This window comes from Bubalus bubalis, chromosome 1, assembly GCF_019923935.1.
Source record: "Bubalus bubalis isolate 160015118507 breed Murrah chromosome 1, NDDB_SH_1, whole genome shotgun sequence".
NCBI classification, from domain to species: domain Eukaryota; kingdom Metazoa; phylum Chordata; class Mammalia; order Artiodactyla; family Bovidae; genus Bubalus; species Bubalus bubalis.
Genome location: NC_059157.1, coordinates 12,401,252 through 12,423,480, shown reverse-complemented (window position 1 = coordinate 12,423,480; position 22,229 = coordinate 12,401,252). Strand labels below are relative to the sequence as shown.

General features: G+C 48.7%; 1 protein-coding gene and 1 non-coding gene across 4 annotated transcripts in view; both read right to left on the bottom strand.

The window, feature by feature from the left end:
- Window positions 1-668: 668 nt before the first annotated feature.
- Window positions 669-22,229, bottom strand: part of RAB11FIP1 (RAB11 family interacting protein 1) — a 34,947-nt gene continuing 13,386 nt past the window's right edge. Inside the window, exons 2-6 of one of the 3 annotated variants that reach the window (XM_006050958.4) lie at window positions 17,393-17,832; window positions 15,341-16,130; window positions 12,379-14,106; window positions 11,684-11,792; window positions 669-4,013 (exon numbers count right to left, since the gene is read on the bottom strand). In XM_006050958.4, the coding sequence (XP_006051020.4) occupies window positions 3,795-4,013; window positions 11,684-11,792; window positions 12,379-14,106; window positions 15,341-16,130; window positions 17,393-17,832 (3,286 nt within the window). In that variant the 3' untranslated portion in view covers window positions 669-3,794. The remainder of the gene's footprint in view (window positions 4,014-11,683; window positions 11,793-12,378; window positions 14,107-15,340; window positions 16,131-17,392; window positions 17,833-22,229) is intronic. The other 2 variants (XM_025278682.3, XM_006050959.4) reach the window with 2 other exon arrangements.
- On the bottom strand, window positions 5,444-5,516 carry TRNAE-UUC. The gene has a single exon. It is a non-coding gene; the product is annotated as a tRNA-Glu (tRNA).

Below are 22,229 nucleotides of genomic sequence, written 5' to 3'. Positions count from 1 at the left end.
GACTTTCATCCCTAAGAGCACCTCCGCCATTCGGAGAGCTTGGGACCCTTGGTTGAGGCAGGCAGACCTCTCACTTCTTTGGGGAAGTGTTGGAGATTAGTAGAATGAGCTCAGGAGGAGTATTTTACAGCCATAATCCCCTCTACTCAGAAATGAGTGAGCTACATTTGTGGAACCAGAGACCTGGCTCCTAGATCTGGGCAGTCCTGAATGCAGGGTGAATTCAAATGAAGCTCCAAAAGTCAGGCTTTCACTCTCTGGGAAATCAGTGGGGCAGGGGTGAAGAGGTGTGTGTGTGTGGTGGGGCGTGGGGGAGGTGGTGCAGGGTGGAAGCAAATCAAGAAAGTGTCTTGTTCCTCTGCTCAGCTTAAGGAAAAGTTGGCAGCTTGTATCACTAGGGACAGGAAATTCAAACGATGTTCAGCTGATAAACGCCAGAGTCCCTTTTAGCCCAAAATATGGGTTGTGTCATAGGGAGGTCATCAGAGATGTCCCAACCCCCACAGGAGAAAGGGCACTGGGTCCCCTGGGCACCAGATAGAGAGGCAGCAGCAGGAACCCAGGCGAGAGACCCTCATGGGCTGAGAAACACTGGTCACCCCCTAAGAGAGATTCTGCAGGAAGCCAGAAATTCTTATCACACCCATACAAAACCACAGACACAAAACTTTGAAAGGTAGTACCAGTACCATTTTATTTAGTGTTGTAGGAAGTTTTTAGGTTACTTCTCAAAAACAAAAGCAAAGAAATTCAAAATTCCCAAAATAACAAGGCAGGAGATAAGAATTCTATAATCCAGAAATGCTGGGTGAGCTTTCAATCAGAGGGAGGAAGAGGTCATGTCAGTAGCTCACACAATAGATACTGAGAAAACCACAGGGTTGAGATTGGTGTAGAAACTAGAGGGTAAGCTCTCTGCCCGCCCCCCAACGGCAACAGATCCTTCAGCCTTGAGGGACCATTCACCAGTGAATGGGTCTAAAAGAGAAAGGGCATGAGGAGTGAAGATCGCGCCTAATTTTACAAGTTGCCTCTGGCCTTCAGTCTGGCAGGTGGCTAAGGGTCATGGACCCTCCCCACTCCGTGCCCTTCTGAGCCCCCACTGTCAGCTGAGCTGGAAACCACACACGTGTGCCAGTCACTGCCCACACACCCTCCACTCTGGGTCAATGGCTGTTAGTGTGGCGAAGGGCAGACTTTCTTGTTCTTCCATCCCGCTACCTGGGGAAGCTGACCCACAGGAAATAAAAGGGGTGGGCAGGACATCTGTCAAAGCCCAACGACAGAGATGATATGAAACAACTGGGCAAAGGATTGACTTTTTTTTCCCAGATGCTGACCTCCAGTGGAAGTTCATCACAAGGTGTTTGGTATTTCACTAGATGCTTCCCTGAAGTACTGACTGGTCTTCTGGGGGTAGGGGGTGGGCAGCCAGGCACGGCCAAGAAAGAGCTGCTCCTGCTTCTGCAGGGCATGGCCTCCTCCAAGGACCCATCAGTTCAGTGAGCATTCTCAGCAGCCAGAGGCTAAACCAGACTCTCCTGGTGCAGACAGCTGGGTGTAAGCCCTCAGACCCATACTGGCTGCAGGAGCTCCAGCCCTCCAGTCCACCTGCCCCTGTGAACAGCTCAGAGCTGACTCCAGCTTTCCCAACTGAGTTCTCCCTCACAGTAGAGCCCTCAAGGACAGGTGTTAACCGGCATCCTTGAGAGGCGCAGGAATGCTACCCATGGAATTTTGTTCCAGCAGTTGGTAGAAACCAGACACTCTTGAAGTTGATTGTCCTTCATTCTCCAGAGTTCTTGAGTGGCATCTCAGAGCAGAGGAATTCGCTCTCTTAAACACGGACCGGGACCCATCCCCGAGGTCCTAGCAGCAGATCTCCCACAACGAAAAGCTTTCGGGAAGAACTCGGGTCTCCACGTGAGCTCTTCTCAGGAGAAACCACTCAGTGCCCCTGCCACCCAGTACACAGGGGTAATCACAGTCCAAGTACACTGACATCAAGTACAAAACATTGCATATCAAATATATACACATGTATCTCCAGAGTTCAAGCGAACATCCAGTTCTCTTTATAGGGATGTAAATAAATCTCGTAGCGCTACAAAAATACGAGTCGTCTGAGAGGTTTACAGTGGTCCCCAGTATGTAGGAGGATATTAAATAAAACAGCTATCGATAATTAAAAGTGAATTAGTTCAATCAAGTTACAGTATCATCCTTCAGATTAAAGTGCTCTGATATTAACTAATGTGGCAGCAGACGTGATCCTGAGGAGGAATCCCACTGCCAGTCATCTTGCCTCTTAACTTCAACACAACAAGAATGAACACAGAGAGATCTGTGTTTATAACTGCTCTCTCCTCAAGCCCTACCCACACCCTTGGCCTATGACATTCTCTCCCTAGGAGAGATGTCGGGATTTGATGAGATTCTGTCTCAACTGGAACAACAACAAAAAATGAGTAATATAGAAAACATTCTCATATCGGGTTACTAACAATGAAATTACCTGAAGAGTCTGAGTTGTTTAGTTGCTAAGTCATGTCCGACTCTTTGCGACCCCATGGACTGTAGCTCATCAGGCTCCTCTGTACATGGGATTCTCTAGGCAAGAACACTGGAGTGGGCTGCCATTTCCTTCTCCAGGGGATCTTCCCAACCCAGGGATTGAACCCCCATCTCCTGCATTGGCAGGATTCTTTACTGCTGAACCACCAGGGAAGCCCCAAAGAATCTGAACTGGTGATATTAGTTAAAAAGGGGTCCTAGTTTAAAAAAAAAAAAAAAGTGTGTTAATCTAGTTTTAAAAACACAGCCATCTAAAAATAGATATCATCTTGCTCTTCACAATGTTATACAAAGGGGGGAAAATGCCAGGAAGAGCTGCCAAGGAAACCAGGGAGCCAAGCGAAGGCATGGGAGGAGAGGGCCAAGGGACCCCCTGCCATGGCTCCAAGCCTGGTAGAACCATTTTAGCAAGCGCCTGGGGCACTTGATGCTAATCAAGGCGCTGCCTTGGCCACTCCAGTCACAGGGATCCTGCGATCACCAGAGGAAGGGTTTTGACCAATTCCCTTGAGTGCAAAGTGACTCTAAGTCCCCTGGTCTGCTTCCCTCCATAGACAGGCCCTCTCCATTGAGAAAGAGCATCTTTTAAAGGCTACTGCGGTGTAGAGGCCGATGTCTGGAAAAGGCGGCTTGTCATAAATCTCAAAGGCACACTCGACACTCCTCTGCTCCAGTCGAAACAAAAGACCAAGTCCGAGGAGTCAAGTAGGTTTACATGGTATCAAAAATTTAGCATCTGCAGCCAAAATGCCACGCCTGAGTTATTCAAATGCCAAGAAGGTATGTGCAACACAGCCCCGATCGCCTGGTCCTTGTTATCTCACCTGAAGCTTTAAAGACCAGGGGGAGACGTACTTTAAAAATCTCAAATTCAAAGAAAGAAAACCCCAATGTTTAAAATACATTAATTAATACCCCCCAGTGCCATCTGAACCTCCAGGCCAGGATCAGATCTTATGACCATGTCTCCGGTCAGGCCATAAAATATTTACAATGTGGTTAAAGGCACAGTGGCATTTAAAAATAAAACCCTGGGAATGGACAGTGAAAAGATCCGTTGTAGTCATTGACCTGGCTTCCATGGGTGGGAGGGACTCCTGCCAGATAACCTGGAAGGAAGATGGCAAACTGTGCCCGGCTCTTGGGCACAGCGAGTCCTCGGCCTCAGGAGCTGGTGGAGACAGACCCACGGCAGAGTCTCGATGCTGGAGGCCGGCGGATCACATCTTTCCTGCTTTTTTGCCGACCTGGGAGGGAACCCGGAGGATGTTTGGCGTCTCCTCCATGACCCTGACCAGCAGGTTGTCGATGTAGTCTTCCAGTTGGCGCACCTGACATTCCTTCTTGCTGATCGTTTCCTTCTGTTTGAGGACCAGCTGAATGAGCTCGTCGTGGGTCAGCTGCGCGTAGGCAAATGCGGGGTCCGAGGGCTTGTATTTCTTTGGTGGGGGGCGGGAAGAGGGGACAACAAGAAAATTGACAAAGTCAGCCAAGAGGTCAAACATCTCAGAGAAATACCGGGACTCCCTTGGTGGTCCAGTAGCTAAGACTCCACATTCCCAATGAAGGGGACCCAGGTTCGGTCCCCAGCCAGGGAACTAGATCCCACATCCTGCAACTAAGAGTTCGCATGCCACAACTAAGATCCTGAGTGGCACAGCTAAAACCTGGCATAGCCCAATAAATAGATATTTATGAACAAATAACTACTTATAAGTAAATAAAAGAAATACAGAAGAGGCAGCTTTTAGTGATTGAGTCTGTGATCTGAGTCTCCTGAGAATTCATTTTCAATTTCTGTGGAAACCCATGACCAATGAAGCTTTCTGTAAAGGGCCAGAGAGTCAGTATCTCAGGCTGCCCAGGCCACAGATGGCCTTTGCTGCACGTTCGTCTTTTGGTTTGGTTTTTTGTTTCATTACTTTTTCTTTCTTTTTTTTCCTTTTGGCCCTACCATGAGGTTGGTATATTTAACTTATATTTCACTTATACGCAAAGTACATCATGAGAAATGCTGGGCTGGATGAAGCACAAGCTGGAATCAAGATTGCCAGGAGAAATATCAATAACCTCAGATATGCAGATGACACCACTCTTATGGCAGAAAGTGAAGAAGAACTAAAGAGCCTCCTGATGAAAGTGAAAGAGGAGAGTGAAAAAGTTGGCTTAAAACTCAACATTCAGAAAACTAAGATCATGGCATCCAGTCCCATCACTTCATGACAAATAGATGAGGAAACAGTGGAAACAGTGACAGACTTTATTTTCTTGGGCTCCAAAATCACTGCAGATGGTGACTGCAACCATGAAATTAAAAGACGCTTGCTCCCTGGAAGAAAAGTTATGACCAACCTAGATAGCATATTAAAAAGCAGAGACATTATTTTGCCAACAAAGTCCGCCTAGTCAAAGCTATGGTTTTTCCAGTAGTCATGTATGGGTGTGAGAGTTGGACTATAAAGAAAGCTGAGCACAGAAGAATTGATGCCTTTGAACTGTGGTGTTGGAGAAGACTCTTGAGAGTCCCTTGGACTGCAAGATCCAACCAGTCCATCCTAAAGGAAATCAGTCCTGAAAATTCATTGGAAGGACTGATGCTGAAGCTGAAGCTCCAATACTTTGGCTACCTGATATGAAGAACTGATTCATTGGAAAAGACCCCAATGCTGGGAAAGATTGAAGGCAGAAGGGGATGACAGAGGATGAGATAGTTGGATGGCATCACTGACTCAATGGACATGAGTTTGGGTAAACTCCAGGAGTTGGTGATGGACATGGAGGCCTGGCATGCTGCAGTCCATGGCATCGCAAAGAGTTGGACATGACGGAGCAACTGAACTGAACTGAACTGGGGTTGGTGGGATCTTATTTCCCCACCCAGGGATTGAACCCGGGCCCTCAGCAGTGAAAGTGCAGAGTCCTAACCACTGGACCGCTGGGGAACGACCGATTCAAAGTGTGAAAATCATATTTGAGTCACAGGCTGCAGACCCCTGGACTAGCCTCTAGGCCTGGTGTTTAGAGATGTCACGACTGGAGGTCTGTGACCACCAGAACTGGCACAACCAGGTATCCAAGCGGACCTGAGCCCCAGGCTGAGGGGACCCATGAAGAAACGCTAGCGGCAGACGACGCAGTAGGAAACACTCTCCTCCCAGTACAATACGTGAATGTTTATCCCAGACAGTCTGCTACTGCCTCCACTACGCTCAGGAGACCTGGCGATTAGGAGGATGGCCTGGGAGACCCCAGTCTAAGTCATCTCACTCTCAAAACCTATGCAGAGTCAAAGCCAAGGCGCACCACACAGCCCTTGGTGGTGCCCCCTCAGGGTCCAGTGGCCGTGGCTGGGGCTGAACAACCGCCCCCATTCTGACCAGGGTAGGAGCCCCAGGGATTGTGATCATCACCTGGGAGGCCTGGAGTCTGACTGCAAACTGCTCAGGCCCCAACCACGAGGAGACACAAGATGAGCGTTATGTAAACTAACATGTTGTACCAAGTCTCCAGAGAGCTGGGGGAAATTAAAAAAAAGACTAACTTTTCCTGAAGTCTGTGACTCTGGTTCGAAAGTTGAAAGAGACGAGGTCGTGGGGCAACCTCAAGACAGTTTTGCCTGCGGAGCTCTGAGGTAATCACAGTTTCACCACGATGCGGGTCGAACAGTTTCACTGAGAAAGGCCTAGAACTACCTGCTCCAAGAAGGAGTCCCGGCAGGAGCAGGCGAACCTTGACACAGCATGAGAGAAGCCCCTGTTCTGTCCAGTGATGCAAACTGCCTGCACGCCAGCCAGAGTCCCAGAGAAATTCTGTCCCTCTTGTCCTGGCGACAAGGAACAGCACAATGATGGCTACTAACTTAGAAACTCCTAACGCTTCCACACACGCAGCAGGAGGCCTAGAAATAGGTGAGACGGTGGTTATGGTTTAGTTGCTAAGTCGCGTCCTACTCTTTTGCGACCCCATGGATTATAGCCCGTCAGGCTCTTCTGTCCATGGAATTTCCCAGGCAAGAATACTGGAGTGGGTTGCCATTTCTTCCTCCAGGGGATCTTTCTGACCCAGGGATCGAACCCATGTCTTCTGCATTGCAGGTGGGTTCTCCACCACTGAGCCACTAGGGAAGCCCCTGAGATACTTGTCAAAAACTGTGTCTCACTTTTAATCTTTTTTTTTTTTTTTTAGCTTGTTGAAGGCAGACACTCACAGGGTCCCCCTCTCTGGACCTCCATCATCCTATTTGTGACTTTCAAAACAACCCTTTCAAAAAAGTTGCATTTCTGGGAAAGAACTCTGGAGATTGGTTGTGCAACAATAGGAATGTCCTTAACACTGCTGAAAATGGACACTTTAAAAACAGTTGAGGGGGTAAATTTTATGTTTATCACAATTTTTTTTTCAAAGTGGCATGTCTGTTTACATATCCTACCAAGAAAACAAGTAGTCTTTGTAAAAACAATAGCCAAGAATATATCCTCAAGGAGTTTTAGATTATACCTCTGTCACAGAAGGATTTTATCTGTTCAACAATATTTTACAGGACTTCCTGGGTGGCGTGGTGGATAGGAAGGCAATGTAGAGACACGGGTCCCACCCCTGGTTGGGGAAGATCCCACGTGCCGTGGAGCGACTGAACCTGCACACCACAACTGCTGAGCCCGTGGCCTAGGCCCCTCCAGGCACGACCACTGGAGCCCACACGCCCCAGAGCCTGTGCTCCCACTAGAGAAGCCGCCGCAGTGAGAAGCCACGAGGAAGAGCAGCCCCTGCTCGCTGCAACTAGAGAGAGCCCTCGGGCAGCAACGAAAAGCCAGGGCAGCCGAAAATAAATAAGTAACCTCCTCTGACCCAGACTCTGAAGATGAATTAACATTAGTTTTCTGTTCATGTTTGACAGAAAACAACAAAGTTCTGTGAGGCAATTATCCTTCAATTAAAAATTAATTTCTTAAAAAATTAATTTTGCCCGCAATAACATAATCGTGTTTTTAACTGTGAAAAAATATATATTTATTTATTATAGAAAATCTCAAATCCAGAAGAAGGGAAAAAATTACTACCCATAACTCCAACACTTAACACTTGGGTCTCTTATTGGTAATGGGTGTTCTTTGTAATAACTTTAGCCTCATACAGAATCAAGTTCTATGGCTTTTGAAAATTGGGTATTTTGTGAGCATTTTCCCATCATTAAATTTTAGAAAAATTGCTTTTTAAATGGATGTTTTAAACTTAATTGTATTTTAACCATCTCTCTGTTGCTGGTCATTTAAGTTGGTTTCAGTTTTCACAATTATATAAGAACACATTTAAAGGCGTGAACATAAATCTTTGGTCATATCCCTACACATTTCCCTAAGACCAAAGCACAGAACTGAAATGGCATGCACACTTAAGGTACCTCCTGAGTGTTAGTCGCTTAGTTGTGTCCGACTCTTTGTGACCCCATGGACTATAGCCCACCAGGCTCTTCTGTCCATGGGATTTTCGAGGCAAGAATATTGGAGTGGGTTGCCATTCCCTTCTCCAAGGGATCTTCCTGACCCAAGGATCAAACCCAGGTCTCCTCCACTGCATGCAGACTCTTTTCCATCTAAGCCGCCAGGGAAGACTAGCGGGACCTCCTACAAAATGTCAAACAGCTCTTCCATTTGGATTCTGTAATCTGAAGAAGAAATGATGCAGGACTTTGAAATCATCAGAAATTCCTATTTATGTGACGGCTAAAAAAATTAAAAAGCAATCCAGCAGTCACAGAAAGTGAGCAAGGGCCATGGAGAGGAAGAGGTGCAAAGAAAACACCCATTAACTCAGGAAACAATAGTGCCCATCGTCACATGTTTCCTTCCAGGACTTTCACATTGGACTTTTCCCCCATTGTTTTACCAATAATGACGTATATTCACGCTGGTCTCCCACTCTCCCCATATAATTTGACAGAAGACTTTTTGGCTCTAGTTGGCTGTGTTATTTTTAAATGGAAGTGTGGAAGCCACCTGAATAAATAATACATTCCTAGTTATTAATCATCTATAAAAGATGGTGGCCCTAACACAATAACCAAAAAAGAAAAGAAAAAAGCCATTATAGTAACGATTCAGCTAGGTTTTCATAACTTTAGCCAGGCAGTTTCTTTCCCTAACCTCTCTCTCACTTTGCAACATTCCAAAGAGTAGTTATTTTCATAAGTACTGTTTATGCCTTAGTACAAAGCGCCTATTCTATGGCCGGCCAATGGCAGTCCCCAGGAACCTTTCCATATGTACTCAAAAGAGTTACTAGGTCTGGTCCGGGACCAACAGCTCTGTTACAGCCAGGCAGAGGGGCAGCAGTGGGGCTTACAGATCATGAGCAACATAAGTAACGGTTGCCTTGGTTTTAAGGCAAGTTACTGTCAGTCGGGGCCTGGAGATAAGCCCCTGATTAAGTGAGCTTGGACGAGTAAACAGAGCAGGGGACCAAGGGTCTTGCTGACTTCCCGAAAGCTAGGTGTTTGTTTCTCTTTGGAGCCAAGCTGCATTCCACTGTTAAAGGAAGAGGGGTGGGGAGCTGCGAAATGACCCTGGTTTTCGTTATCATCCCTTTCGTGCTGTTCTTTTGCCCAATTTCCTGGTAAATATTATGCATGCCAGGAAGACAAGTGCTGCTTCTCCTAACACAACCAAAGCCAGCCACGCTGGGCTGGTGAAGTTACAGCCAGTCCATTTTCGGCTCAGGCTAAAAGACCATAGGTACACAATTCTGAATACAGCTGATCATTTTCAGGCTGACGCCCTGTTAGCACAGACTACAGGGAGGAGACGGCAAGACGGCTGGAAAATGCTAAGTGGTTTTCAGCAACAGTTCCTTATCACCACTCTGCCTCTTGACCCGGAACTCGGATCTCTGGATTTCAGTGGACGACTTTCAGCCCAGTTCCTAGAGGCAAAGGTGCAACAAAGCCAGAGGCATCAGCCATCACCCCGCACTTAAAAATACCTGCAGGAGTGAAGGAGATGTGAGCAAAAGTTTTATTTTTAAAAAACACAAAAACTGGGACTTCCCTGGTGGTCCAGTTGTTTAGAGTCCGCGCTTCCAATGCAAGGGGCACAGGTTCAATCTCTGTTCAGGGAACTTAGATCCTGTATGCTAAGTGGTGTGCCCCCGAATTGCCCCCAAAAACAGAAAAAAAAAAAACCACAAAAACTATTTGACATCCTGGAGTCCGTGGGACTGTACAATCTATGATTGAGTGAAACTTCTAGACACCTGCAGTAAAACAGAAATGAAGTTTATGTCTCCCAACTGTAGTCTGCAGGGTCGGTTAGGAAACACAACATGTTTCCATGTGCCTAAAATACAACACATCTCCTCTCATTAACAGTCCCCTGTCACTCGGTAGATCATTCTCCTCCGTCCCTGTGACAATGAGCCAAAGACAAAGAGGTTGGTAGCAAGGCAGGACTCAATCCCTCTGGTTCTAGAACCGGAAAGGGCAGAATGGAGACACTCTCCCCAGCAGAACTCATGGGGGTGGGAGGTGGGGGGTGGTTTTGGTTTTGGGGGGAGGAGCTGCTTTTTTCAGTGGTAGCCACTCAAGCTTTTTACAGAGCAGAGATCCTCTCATCAAGCAATAGTCTTCCTGGAAATTCAGCTTAAGGAAGTCAACTACAAGAAGGGGAAAGTCCTATGCAAGAAACTACGGACTACAGTGTTATTCATATCGAAAACAGAGAACAAGCTAAATAGCCAATTACCCAACTGGGGAGTGGATAAGTACAGACTAGCATAACCATTTCAAAGAATAATTAAGTAGCAACGTGCAGAAGTGTGTATGATAAAAACTAAGCGAACAAGACGATTTCAGAGGGTTTCCACGCAGGCGATGGGGCTGGAGACCCATCCTTCTGCTACTATCTTACATTCATCAGTGGACATTGAGGCCTATGAACCAGAGGTTGATAAAGAGCAGGAGGTTGCATGGCCTGAAATGAATTCCTCACATATTTCCTACTAACTGTGAAGGGGAAAAAATAGCTACTCTGCACTGAAGAACCCAGTGGACACCACCTAACCTAAGTCACCAAGTTAACACCCCACTAAGAGGACAGGGTGCCGTGGGCCCTTTACACGATGCACTGGGAAGGGCGTGTTTTTCCTATAGTTAATACCTGCCGAGAAGACCCAGCCTCCACCTAACCACGAGTAGACGTCAGGCAAAGCCAAATGGGAAAATTCTACCTAACAACTATTCTAAACTCTTGAAAAAGGTCAACGTCTCCAAAGACAAAAAAAGCCGAGGAGCCGTTCCAGAGTAAAGGAGATCCTCAAGACAAGATATCAGGGTCTCTTGGTGACCCTGGACTGGGAAACAAAGAAGAAAGGCCACCGCTGGGACAAACTGGTGACGTTGAAATACGGACGACGGATGAGAAAACAGTGTGATACGCCTGTTAAATTTCTTCATTTTGATAAGTATCCTTATTCTTAGGAATTACACACTTAAGTATTTAGGGGTAAAAGGAGCATGACGTGGGCAAGTTACTCTCCAATAATTCAGGGGGAAAAAATGTATGTACATACAAAGAGAATGGAGAAGGAGAGGGTGAGCGTGATAAAGCAAATCTGGTGAAATGCCAATAAGCTGGTGGATTGGGGTGAAAGGCGTACAGGAGTTCTTTGTGCTACGCTTGCAACTTTTCTCGAGTTTGAAATCACTTCAGAATAAAGTTACAAGAAAAGGCGATCTGTGCCGCAGTTACAGCTACAGGAATTTTACCTTCTTGCCAAAAGATACGCAAGGACGCATGGGGAAAAGGAGAATGTCTGTTGGCATGACCGGGGGTGGGGGGATGGGGGGTGACATTTTCTTCTCATTAAAAAGAAGTACTGGTTGCCAATCGTGTTGCTTGACACACGCACACGCACACACACACACACACACAAATCCAACAACAGCCAAATGACTATGAGGGGAAAAGTTGAGTATGCCATGGGAGGTGTAGGGGCTTCCAAAGATCGTCCAAAGACAGAGACGTGTGGTTGAGTCAAACCGGGGTTCCCCACCGCCCCCGGGAGCTGTCTGCCGTGGAGACTCAGACTAACCTGCCTGCTCCCCGAAAAGACATACCTTCATCCCGGCTTCGTTGATCAAGTTCTCACTCACGATCGTGGTAGTTCCCGAGGTGGAGTTAGCAACCTTGGGGGCTGTCGTGTTCATCGGCTTCACGGGATGAAGTCTGGAAGAGAAGGGGGAAAGGACCCTTAGACCTGCGGGAACCGCAACACCGAGGGACCACCCCTCTCGGGGGCGGGGCGGTGAGTGGCAACCAGCTAGGCAGGCAGCAGGGGAGCCTGGAGACACGCGCAGAGCCCTGGAGCCCTGCAGAGCTCCAACAGACAAGCCAGCTTCCCACCGGGCGGGGTTTTTATAGAGTAAGCTGTCCGCCCAGCTGGTTTTTCCCACTCAAGTCTCAGCTGGCCTCTGAGACCAGGAAAGAAAACTCGGCTCCTGATGCTTCTCTGCAAGGAGAGCTCCATATCAGACAGGGCAGGACAATCCCCACTCTGTCTCAGGATGGCCGCTGCTGTGACGTTCTTGCTCCAAGACACAGGGGTGTTGTCTCTGGGGGGCTCCCAGCCCAGGGGACGGCCTTGCCAAAGACGGCCTGCTGTCAACACCAGGGGGGACGCGCACTGCCAGGACAGCTGTGCATGAGCAAGCCCTCACGCCTGGAGACAGAAGCAGGGGTGGGGAGTCGGGGCAGGGGGGCTGGCTTACACTCCCGAGGACAGTCCCCCCCCCCGGTCCACACCGGCTCTCACCTGTGCTTGGCCGGCCTGCTTCCAGCGCTCGGCTGTGTCTCTGAGGGGGAGACCCGGGCCTGAAGAAGCGGCTTCCTCTTGCCGGGATTTTCCACGTTACCCGCGGAGCCCTCGGCTGTTACTTTTTTTTGAGATTCTGCTGTATTGGTGTGGGGGGTGTCAGAGTGTGCAGAGGGGGGAAAGGAGCGTGTGGCAGGAAGCGGGGGAGGGGTGGGGGAGCTGGACACAGGGGACCCCAGGGCAGCGGCTAGAGGCCGAGGCGGGCTCCCATCTCCGGCTGGTCCTGCCTTCCCGCCATCGCTGCCAGGTCCTGGGGTGTGTTCTGCAGAAGCCGGGGCGGTTGCTCCGGGCGTGGGGTCATGCAAGCTTCCTGCTGCTGACCCGCCAGCCTCCTCACTGGGCACCCTCTCCCCCTCAAGCTGGACAGGCCCCGTGCTGGAGGACAGAGCCCCTCTTCCCCAGCCTGCCACCAGGGCCGCCCCTCCGCCACCTTCAGGCTGATCGCCTCTCTCGTCCTCCGACTCGACCTCAGGGATGGAGGGCAGGGTCAGGTCCAGATGGGCCACGCCTGGGGGCTTGGCCTCGCAGGGGGCCTGGAGGCCCCGCAGCGGGTCGGACAGCAGACCTTCATGGTCACTGGCTTTGCTCTGGTTCCATGCCATCCGGGTGTCGTCTCCCTGACTCCTGAAGAGGGGACCAGCCCTCCCTGAGCCGATCGTCGGCTGGGGACCCCCTGAGAAGCTCCCCTTGGAGGAGGGGCAGGGAGTGTGAGTCGCCAGGGCCGCGGGCCGCGGTCTGGTCACAGCCGCCCCCTCCTGGGAGTCTCCCGTGGCCATCGCGTTTCTGGGAGCGGCCCCTGGTGGCATTGGCTCCTGTGGGACCCCTCTGTCCCCATGAACCAGCCTGGGGGCCACCTCCCCAGCCTCTTCTGTGGAGAGCTTCTTGGAAAACAGCGCCTGCTTCTTGGTATCCTTTCCGCCATCACGGGCATCCGGACCCATCTCTTCATGTCCCTGCGTCGTCACGGAGTCGGGTGTGGGGGCCGACTCCCCCGTGTGGAGGCGGGGCGCCATTTCTTTAACTGCAGGACTCAGCCTGCCACCCCCACCCGCGTCCTTCGCAGAGTCTGGGTCCTCCCTGCTTGGGGGCTTTCCAGCGGGGCTGCCCCTCCTGCCTCTCCCGGGCGCAAGGGCAGATGCTACTTCTCGGGCCTCGTCCTTTGAAGCGATATCACTTTGTTGTTCTTGCCAGGGAGACCCCAGAAGCCCTCCTTCTTGTCCCTCTTCAGGCTGTGTCTGAAGAGACTGTGCCAGGTCGTTAGTACTGGTCTTCTCTGGTGAATAGTCTTCCCTCCCTCCAGTCACCGGAACGGGTGTCTGCTTGGAAAGCAAGCCCACAGCGTGGAGATCAATATTTGGAACTCGGGTCTGAGTCTCCTTTTCCAACTCTAGTTCCAGGAGCGAAGGTGGTTCTTCAGAGCTGGCTTGGCCCGGGTCTGCAGAGGGCCAGTTCTTAATTGGGGTGGATGTGGAGATGGGGGCCGCTATGGGAGAGGAGATAGAGGAGGAGCCTGAAGGGGACTCAGAGGATGGTGTCTCTGAGTCATGCCCCGTTTTAGAAGAGACAGGTATCTGCCCAGAGCTGGAAGCGAGAGTGGAAAGAAAGAGGGGAGAGTTAGTGGAAGGAGGGGGCCTGGGTGCGGGCCGAGCCTCTGGAGACACTTCCGGCCTGCAAAAAGGACAAAATAAAACCTGCAGGTCAGTTGCAGATGCAACATGAGAGGCAAGAGATATGTAAAACTATAGTCTTTCCAAAGACGAGAACTTTTTTTTTTTTTAATATATATTGGGGGCAGTACCTTCAGAAGTTAAAGAAGGAACACCAATATATTTTTTTAAAATATATATTGGGGGCAGTACCTTCAAAAGTTAAAGAAGGAACACCAGTATTTTTTTTTTTTAATATAAATTGGGGGCAGTACCTTCAGAAGTTAAGAAACACCAATATATTTTTTTTAATATATATTGGGGGCCGTACCTTCAGAAGTTAAAGAAGGAACACCAATACTTAACCCATAAAAGGCATGCTTTTATCATCAAGCACATCTGCTACAGAAAGGTCTGTTGCAATAGAAACAGAAAGGTCCCGGGAAAGCAACAGCCTGCAGTCTCTTCTGGTGATAAAAAAACCATCTGAAAAAACTCAAAGCCATTCGAGGCACACCACAGGGCAAGAGGCAGATTTTGAAGGGGAACTCTGTGGGTGTGTGTGTGTCTCTGTCTGTGTGTGTCTGTGTCTGTGAAATCAAAATAGGCAGAATCTCAAAAAAAAGTCTCTCCCACCCCAGCCAGTAGGAATACCATGACGGTGAATATGAGTCATGCTGAAAAGCAGAACCCCCGAGGCTCTTGCAACAAGGTGCAGAGTGAACACACAGAGAACCGCCCAGGCACACTCGACAGGGGACCAAGGGGCTCTTGTGTCAGCAAACCCACACCAAAGTGCAAGGAGGAGAGAATACATCTGCCTCCAATGAAATATGCAGGAAGAATGGACTGATCCCCAGTTCTGCACGCACCACCACCATGCAAACCTGTTGTTTTTCCCAGACCCTGACACTCAGAATCTGCTACAAAACCTGGGCGCTCCACTACGCTCTGCTTATCTCATTGAGATGAACAGACCAGTCCTGTGTACTTTTGCCAGAAGCAAAAAATATTTGCAGGGGAAACATTTGTGGCTAAGATATCTGGGGCAAAGATACTTACGGGGGATATGCCGGACAAGGGACAGGCCACGCCTGCTGGCAGAGGCCCTGGGCTGGGACACGGAGGGGCTGGCTAAGAGCGACTTAGACTAGTAAACCCCCAGCTGCTACAGGGACCACCACAGACCAACAAGCAAGGCCTGCTCTACAGTAGGCCTGACTGCCAGGGTCCCCGCAGGGAGGGCCGAGACTCACCGGGGTTTCACGGCTCTGGTCTGGGGAGCCCTGGGCGAGAAAACAGGTGGGACAGGCGCAGCCTTGGGCTCTGGGTCAGCTTCTGGTTCTGGGAGTTGCTCGTCTTCAAAGGGGTTCAGTGCTCGGCCCAGTCCAGCGACAACAGGCGCAACCTCTTTGTTCGATTTCTTCACAAGGTCGTCGACAGGCCCCGGCTGGTGCTCCCCGGCCCTGAGGGCAGCAGGCGCTTCCTCCCTCTCCTTCCCCCAGGCGGCAGCAGGAGGGCTTTCGCCCTCGCTGCCCTTGGCCGTGTCCTTCTTTCCCGGCACCAGGAAGGGCAGAGCTGGCTTCTTGTTCTCCTGTTTCTTGCTCTCTTTGGTTTCCTTTGCAGCCTCCAAGGTCGCCGGGGCCGTGTTCTCCCGAAGGTCCCTGCTGACCTGCGGCTGGTAGGACGGCAGGGACATAGACTTGAGGGTGTCCTTTGTGGAAGACTCGGAAGGCACTGCGCCTGCTTCCCCAGGCTCCCTCCAAGGCCGAGAGGCCAGGTTTTCTGTAGATGAGAACCAGCGCTTCTTCCTGAGGTCTTGTGGGGATGGAGAGGGGGACGGGGAGCTGTCCTTGGTCTCGGTCTTGGCCTCGGGTGGCTCCACGTAGACGTGGTTCCCATTGATACAGACGTTCGAGCGGGAGAGGACATCGTTCTTAGACCGGAGGCCGCCCAGGAAGGAGAGGCCTTCCTTCTTGGGGAGACTGAAGTTGACCTGGTTCAGCTGCTTAGGATCTGCGCTTGCTGTCCTCTTGTGAGACAAGACTGCGGGGAGAAGACCCAAGAACCAAGGGGGTTAGAAATTAAGAGAAAGCAGCATCTGAGTCCTTATTTTGGTTGTCACAGCTGAGCGGGGTGTTTACTGGCATCCAGCAGGCGGAGGCCAGGATGCTGCTAGAGATGCCACAGAATATAGGAAGGCTCCCGTAACAAAGAGCTACCCACCCCAAATGTCAATGGTGCCGAGGTCAAGAAACTGCAAGGACCAGGGACAAGAGCAGTGCTCTTGGCTGGGTTGCAGAATCTGGCCAGTAGTAGGGAACTGGTCACTGAATTTCAAAATACCCAGTTAATTCAGAGTTAAGGGAATTGGATTCCTCAGCTTTCATTAGGAACATATTTCATGGGAGCTCAATATAATACCTGATGAATTAATGAACTATCAGAATTATTGTAAGGTTCTATGGTTTTATCCTTAATCTAAAAACAAAAAAGCAAACAAAAACCTTGCATGCTAGCCCCAAAAGCTTGTACGAATGCTCATCAGTTTTAGAGCCAGACATTATGAGAAAGGAATTTACACATTCCTAGAAACTAGAGGGAAGAAGGCAATGGCAACCCACGCCAGTACTCTTGCCTGGAGAATCCCATAGATGAAGGAGCCTGGTAGGCTGCAGTCCATAGGGTCGCTAAGAGTCGGACACGACTGAGTGACTTCACTTTCACTTTTCACTTTCATGCACTGAAGGAAATGGCAACCCACTCCAGTGTTCTTGCCTGGAGAATCCCAGGGACGGGGGAGCCTGGTGGGCTGCCGTCTATGGGGTCGCACAGAGTCGGACACGACTGAAGTGACTTAGCAGCAGCAGCAGCAGAAACTAGAGGACTTAGAAATAGAGAAGGCTTCCTAACCTTAGTTAGTACTCTTAGGTACCAGAAGGCTTCCTAACCTTAGTTAGTACTCTTAGGTACCAGAAGGCTTCCTAACCTTAGTTAGTACTCTTAGGTACCAGAAGGCTTCCTAACCTTAGTTAGTACTCTTAAGTGCCCACCGTCATCACCACTACGATGACCACTGGCAGCAGCATCTCCAGCACCATCAGTAAAAGCACCACCACCATCTACACCATCCCCACCACCATCACCACTACAGCAACCGCTGCCATCAACACCATCCCCATCACCATTACTATAACCACTGCCATGTACACCATACCCCATCCCCCACACCAAGATTTGCTCGTTTCTTCTCTCCCAAAGCAAAGGAGGGGGAGAAGCCAAGTGAGAAGGAGGAGGAGGAGACTCACCATCCGAGGCAGAGGAGGACTCATCCTCGTCATCGTCCTCCCACCGGGACTCGAAGTCTCCAGGACGAAGCATCACTTTGTCTGACTTTGAGGTCGGCAGGACGGACATGGACTGGGAAAGAGGCGTTCTCTGCAGGTTGGACTTGGAAAACAAGGTCTTGATCTTTGACTTCTTCTTCTTGTCTTTGGAAGGAGACTCGTCATCGCTGTCAGCCGAGGGCGTCACGTGGGGGACGATGGCTGACACCGTATCGGACGCGCTGTCCTTATTCTTGCCCTTGATCTTGTCCTTCAGTTTCCCAAACGGGTTCCGAGACTTGTCTTTCATGGAAAGGTCAAACATGCTCGCAGTCATGTTGTTTCTCATAAACTGGATGTCAACCTCAATTTCTCCTCGCTCTTTATCCTTCTTCCCCGGTTTGGATTTCAAGGTGTACCACCTAGGAGGAGAAAGGCTGAGAGGTTACCTTTGAATTTAAGAGCCTAAAACAATGCTCACAGTCCTTTATCTGGTGTCTCCTCTGTGCTACTGCCAGCCTCATATAGAAACACATCTGTGCTCCCTTCTTTGGGGAACGTGGGGAGAGGGGCGGGGAGGGGAGGGGAGGGCAGAACTCGTAGTTTTATTTCTGGGAAGGCATCCACTAGGCAGTACAGGATCTGATTCTGTACTTAGTGTATGAGTGATAGTCACTCAGTCATGTCTGACTCTTTACAACCCCACAGACTGTAGCCCACCAGGCTCCTTTATCCATGGAATTCTCCAGGCAAGAATACTGGAGGGGGCTGCCATTTCCTTTTCCAGTGGTACTTAGGGTATGGTCACCTAAAATCCTGATTCAGTAAAGAGTTATTTTTAAGAATAATATACACATTCCATCAAATCATTTCCTATGACTGGCTCTGACTGGTTTTTTCCTTCAAAGGGGTAAAACAGCTACAAAGATAAAGTGCAAATTTACAAGAGTATCTCAGAGAAAAGCAAGGGTTTGTAGAACAGTCCCTTCCAGGGAGTAATGGAAACTGCAAAACAGAGTAAAAAATATCTATTAAAAAAAAAAAAAAAAGAGTGAAATAAGCCAGAAACAAAGTGACAAATACTGTATGATTCCAGGGATGTGAGGCCTTCCCTGCGTGAAAGTGTTCCTCGCTCATTTGTGTCTGACTCTTTGCGATCCCGTGGTCTACACCCTGTCAGGCTCCTCTGTCCATGGGATTCTCCAGGCAAGAATACTGGAGTGGGTTGCCATTCCCTTCTCCAGGGGATCTTCCCAACCCAGGGATCAAATCCGGGTCTCCTGCATTACAAGCAGATTCTTTACCGTCTGAGCCACCAGGGTAGCTTAAGGCCCCTAGATGAGTCAAATTCAGAGACAGGAAAGAGAATGGTGGGTGCCAGGCGCTGGGGGTGGGGGTGAATGAAGAGTTAGCGTTTAACGGGTACAGAGCATCAGCTGGGGGATAAAAAGTTTGGGACCTGGGTGGTGGGGACAGTTGCACAACAGTGTAAAAGTAAGTAATGCCACAGAACAAGAAACACGGTTAAAATGGTCACTTCTGTTACATGTATTTTACCACAAGGGGAAAAAACAAGAAACTGAGAGGAGACGCTCATCTCCAGCTTAATGATCAGAAAAAGGAATGTTTCAAGCATGACTCAAGTATTTCACTTGGTCCTTTGCAAACAACCTCATGATACGGCAAATGACATTCTATCAGCCCAGGAAAGACAAACTGCAGAGAAAGGAAACCTCTCCCTGGCATGTTCCATCGGGTGAATTGCAAAAATGTGAGCCCGGTGAGTGGCACGACTTCCACTGAACAAACAACTCCAAATACAGGGCTTCCCCACAGCCACCCCCGGGGTCACGTTCACACACTGAGAACCACACACTGATGTTCTTCTCGGTGACCTATTTAAGAGCTGAGGGCTATGGACTTTAAGGAAATGATGGTTTTGCCCAAATAAACACAATTTCCTCTTTCACCTTCAGCTTGTCTTACTCACCCGGCATATTGCTGCCCCCACTGTCTTAGCTCATTCTGCACTTAAAGGGGCAGAGGGAAGCAGAAACATACTGAGAAATGTCCTCTAAGTCTCATGAGAATGGCATGAAGTAGACAGTATACCCACTTTACAGATAAGGAAAATTAAGGCTCACAAGTTAGGTAACTTGTACAAGGTCTTGCAATTGTTAAAAGGCACAGCCAGGACCCTGAACCAGCTTTGCAGTTTCCCCAAAGCTCCTTTCTCTACACTAAGATTCCAACTTAGCACTCTCTCTCTGAACTCTCTGAACTGGCTGGGCCATCTCTTATGATATACAGGAAAAAAAGGGCTGGAATTAACATTCTTTATGAAGGAGGCTTAAGCTTCCAATTTAAATGTTCTAAGTCAAAAGACAAGAAGGGGGAAAGCCCCTATCGCTGACCTCAGCCCTAAGTCTCAAGGCTGTACGGAAAGTCCAGACTTACACTGGGTTGGCAAAATACAACCAAGACCTGAGAACATGGTGGGAGCTGCAGTTTTGGATCTTTAGAAGAAAGCATTTAGGATTTTCAAAACTATAGTTCACAGCTGGAGGAGAAGGGAGATGCACGGTCTTTACAGACAGCCTCGCCTGCCAGCCTGGTGTCTTTCCATTACACGTCCAGGGCCTCATGGAGAACAGTTTGCATATCTGTCATTTAGATGTTGAGAGGATTATTTGTATCCTTCTCTCCTGACAGTCATGTGCTGACATGGTAGCCTTGGTGATGAGGAGTGGCTAGCCTTAGTAAATACCAAGGGTAGGCACCTGAAAAGGGGAAGTTGCTGAGAGCTGAACTCGGAGGCTCAAATGACAACACAGACCACAAAGGGAGACCTCACCTCTCCACCAGGGCCTCCTCCCAGCTCTTTCACAGCCTCTCTGCTCACCCTCCCAGGGGATGCAAAGACTCCTGACCTTCAAAGAACACCACTTGCCCTTTCCCCCGGATGGGGCTGCCTTCCCCAAAGTATCAACATCAAAGCCTGTTTATTCTGAGTGAAGCTGCAGCCAACCCCAGGATCCTCCCCGGGGGCCTATTACCACCTGATGCATGGGTTCAGTCCCTGGGCACAAGAGTGGGATTTGTTTTGCAAATTTCCAACGCCACCAGGAGGTGTGAACATGCACTCCGACTGTTCCTGTCGCTTATTTTCACCAGCAAACCCCAAACCAAAGGCCAGGTAGCCAAGAACAACCACTGGGCTATTTAAGGATGGGAAAGGCAGGCTGAATCCCAGGCAGGGAGGCAGCCCCCTCTCAATCTGTGCTGGATTTATCAAAGCTGGAAGGGAAGACAGGAACTGTTTCAGCAACATTACCCTGATCATTAAATCCACACAGCTGAAGCAAGGGAGCTTTGACACAAGCATAATTTGATAGTTCATGAAAACCATGATCCAGAAATGTCTCACCCTAAAAAATTTCAAACCAGGACATATTTGTGGGTTTCAACATTGAAGCATCGGTTCAGTTTTTCAGTGTTTCTGTGAGTTTGATGTCCAGTGTACTTAATTCCAGCATGTCACAGAAGTAGTTCATAAATAATCAGGTCCCAGCATGGCCACACAGCATGTGATGTCAGTCTGGGTAGGACCCAGCACCGCCCTTCACGTCAGCCCAGAAAGTTTGAGTTATCTCAGAAATTAGGGCTGGGTTTTCCCAGTACAAAGGGCAGAGTACAGACAGAAAGCCATAATTCTAATGCAGAAGGTTTATTTTTAAGCCTTTATTCTTAAAAAAATCCTGCAACCTATCAAAAAAGTGAAAAGTAAAAGGATCCCCTCTATAAGCAGTCATCTTTACTTATAATTAAAATTTAGTTCTTCCAAAGTTAAGAGGATCTTTGAATATACAGCAAGAGACAGGACACGTACATAAACTATATTGTAAAGTAATAACAGCAACTGTTATTTTACAATGATGCTTTTACAAAATGAAGATTTTCAAGAAGGCTCATAAAAAGAACTTTTCTTAACAAATGTAAGTTTCTGATAGCCTTTAGATAATACCACTAAACCAAATAACAAATGACAAAAATTTTGCTGTGCTGTGCTCAGTCATGTCTGACTCTTTGCGACACCACGGACCATAGCCCTCCAGGCTCCTCTGTCCCTGGAATTTTCCAGGCAAGAATACTGGAATGGGTTGCCATTTCCTACTCCAGGGGATCTTCCTGACCTAGGGATCAAATTCTCGTCTCCTACATTGGCAGGGAGATTTTTTATCACTGCACCACCTGGGAAGCCCAATAAATGACAAAACTCGACTGAAAAACCTGTTTACTTCATCCAGATCAACAGGAATCAATTACATGGAACTGAATGAACTGATGAGTGTGGTTTACAACTTTATGACTTTGTGGAAACTATACTAACTTTAATCTTTGTTTCGCAGAAAAACCTTTTCCCCTATGCTATGACCTACAACAAATCAAAAAAGTATACCTCTGTAAACAAACAAATGAAAAAATAATAACAGGCATAGGGTAAAAATTCCAATCATAGAAAATGGTCTAAAATGAAAACTTTAATCTCCATGTCCCTCAGTCAGGCGAGGGTCTTGGGAATAAACATTCAAGCAAAAAATGCCTATTATCCAAATAGGCTGCCCAACTGTTTGGGGATTTTTTGGTTTGGGGTCTTCTTGGTCAAACATACGACAAGGCTAAACAGCTAAAAATACAGAAAAGTTCATTTCAGGCTTTTACCCTTTCAAAAAGATGTCTTATGAAGAAAGCAACAAGGGAATATGAAAAAAGAGAATGAACAGGGTACAGAATGCAGGACACAGGGTCTGCCTCCCGA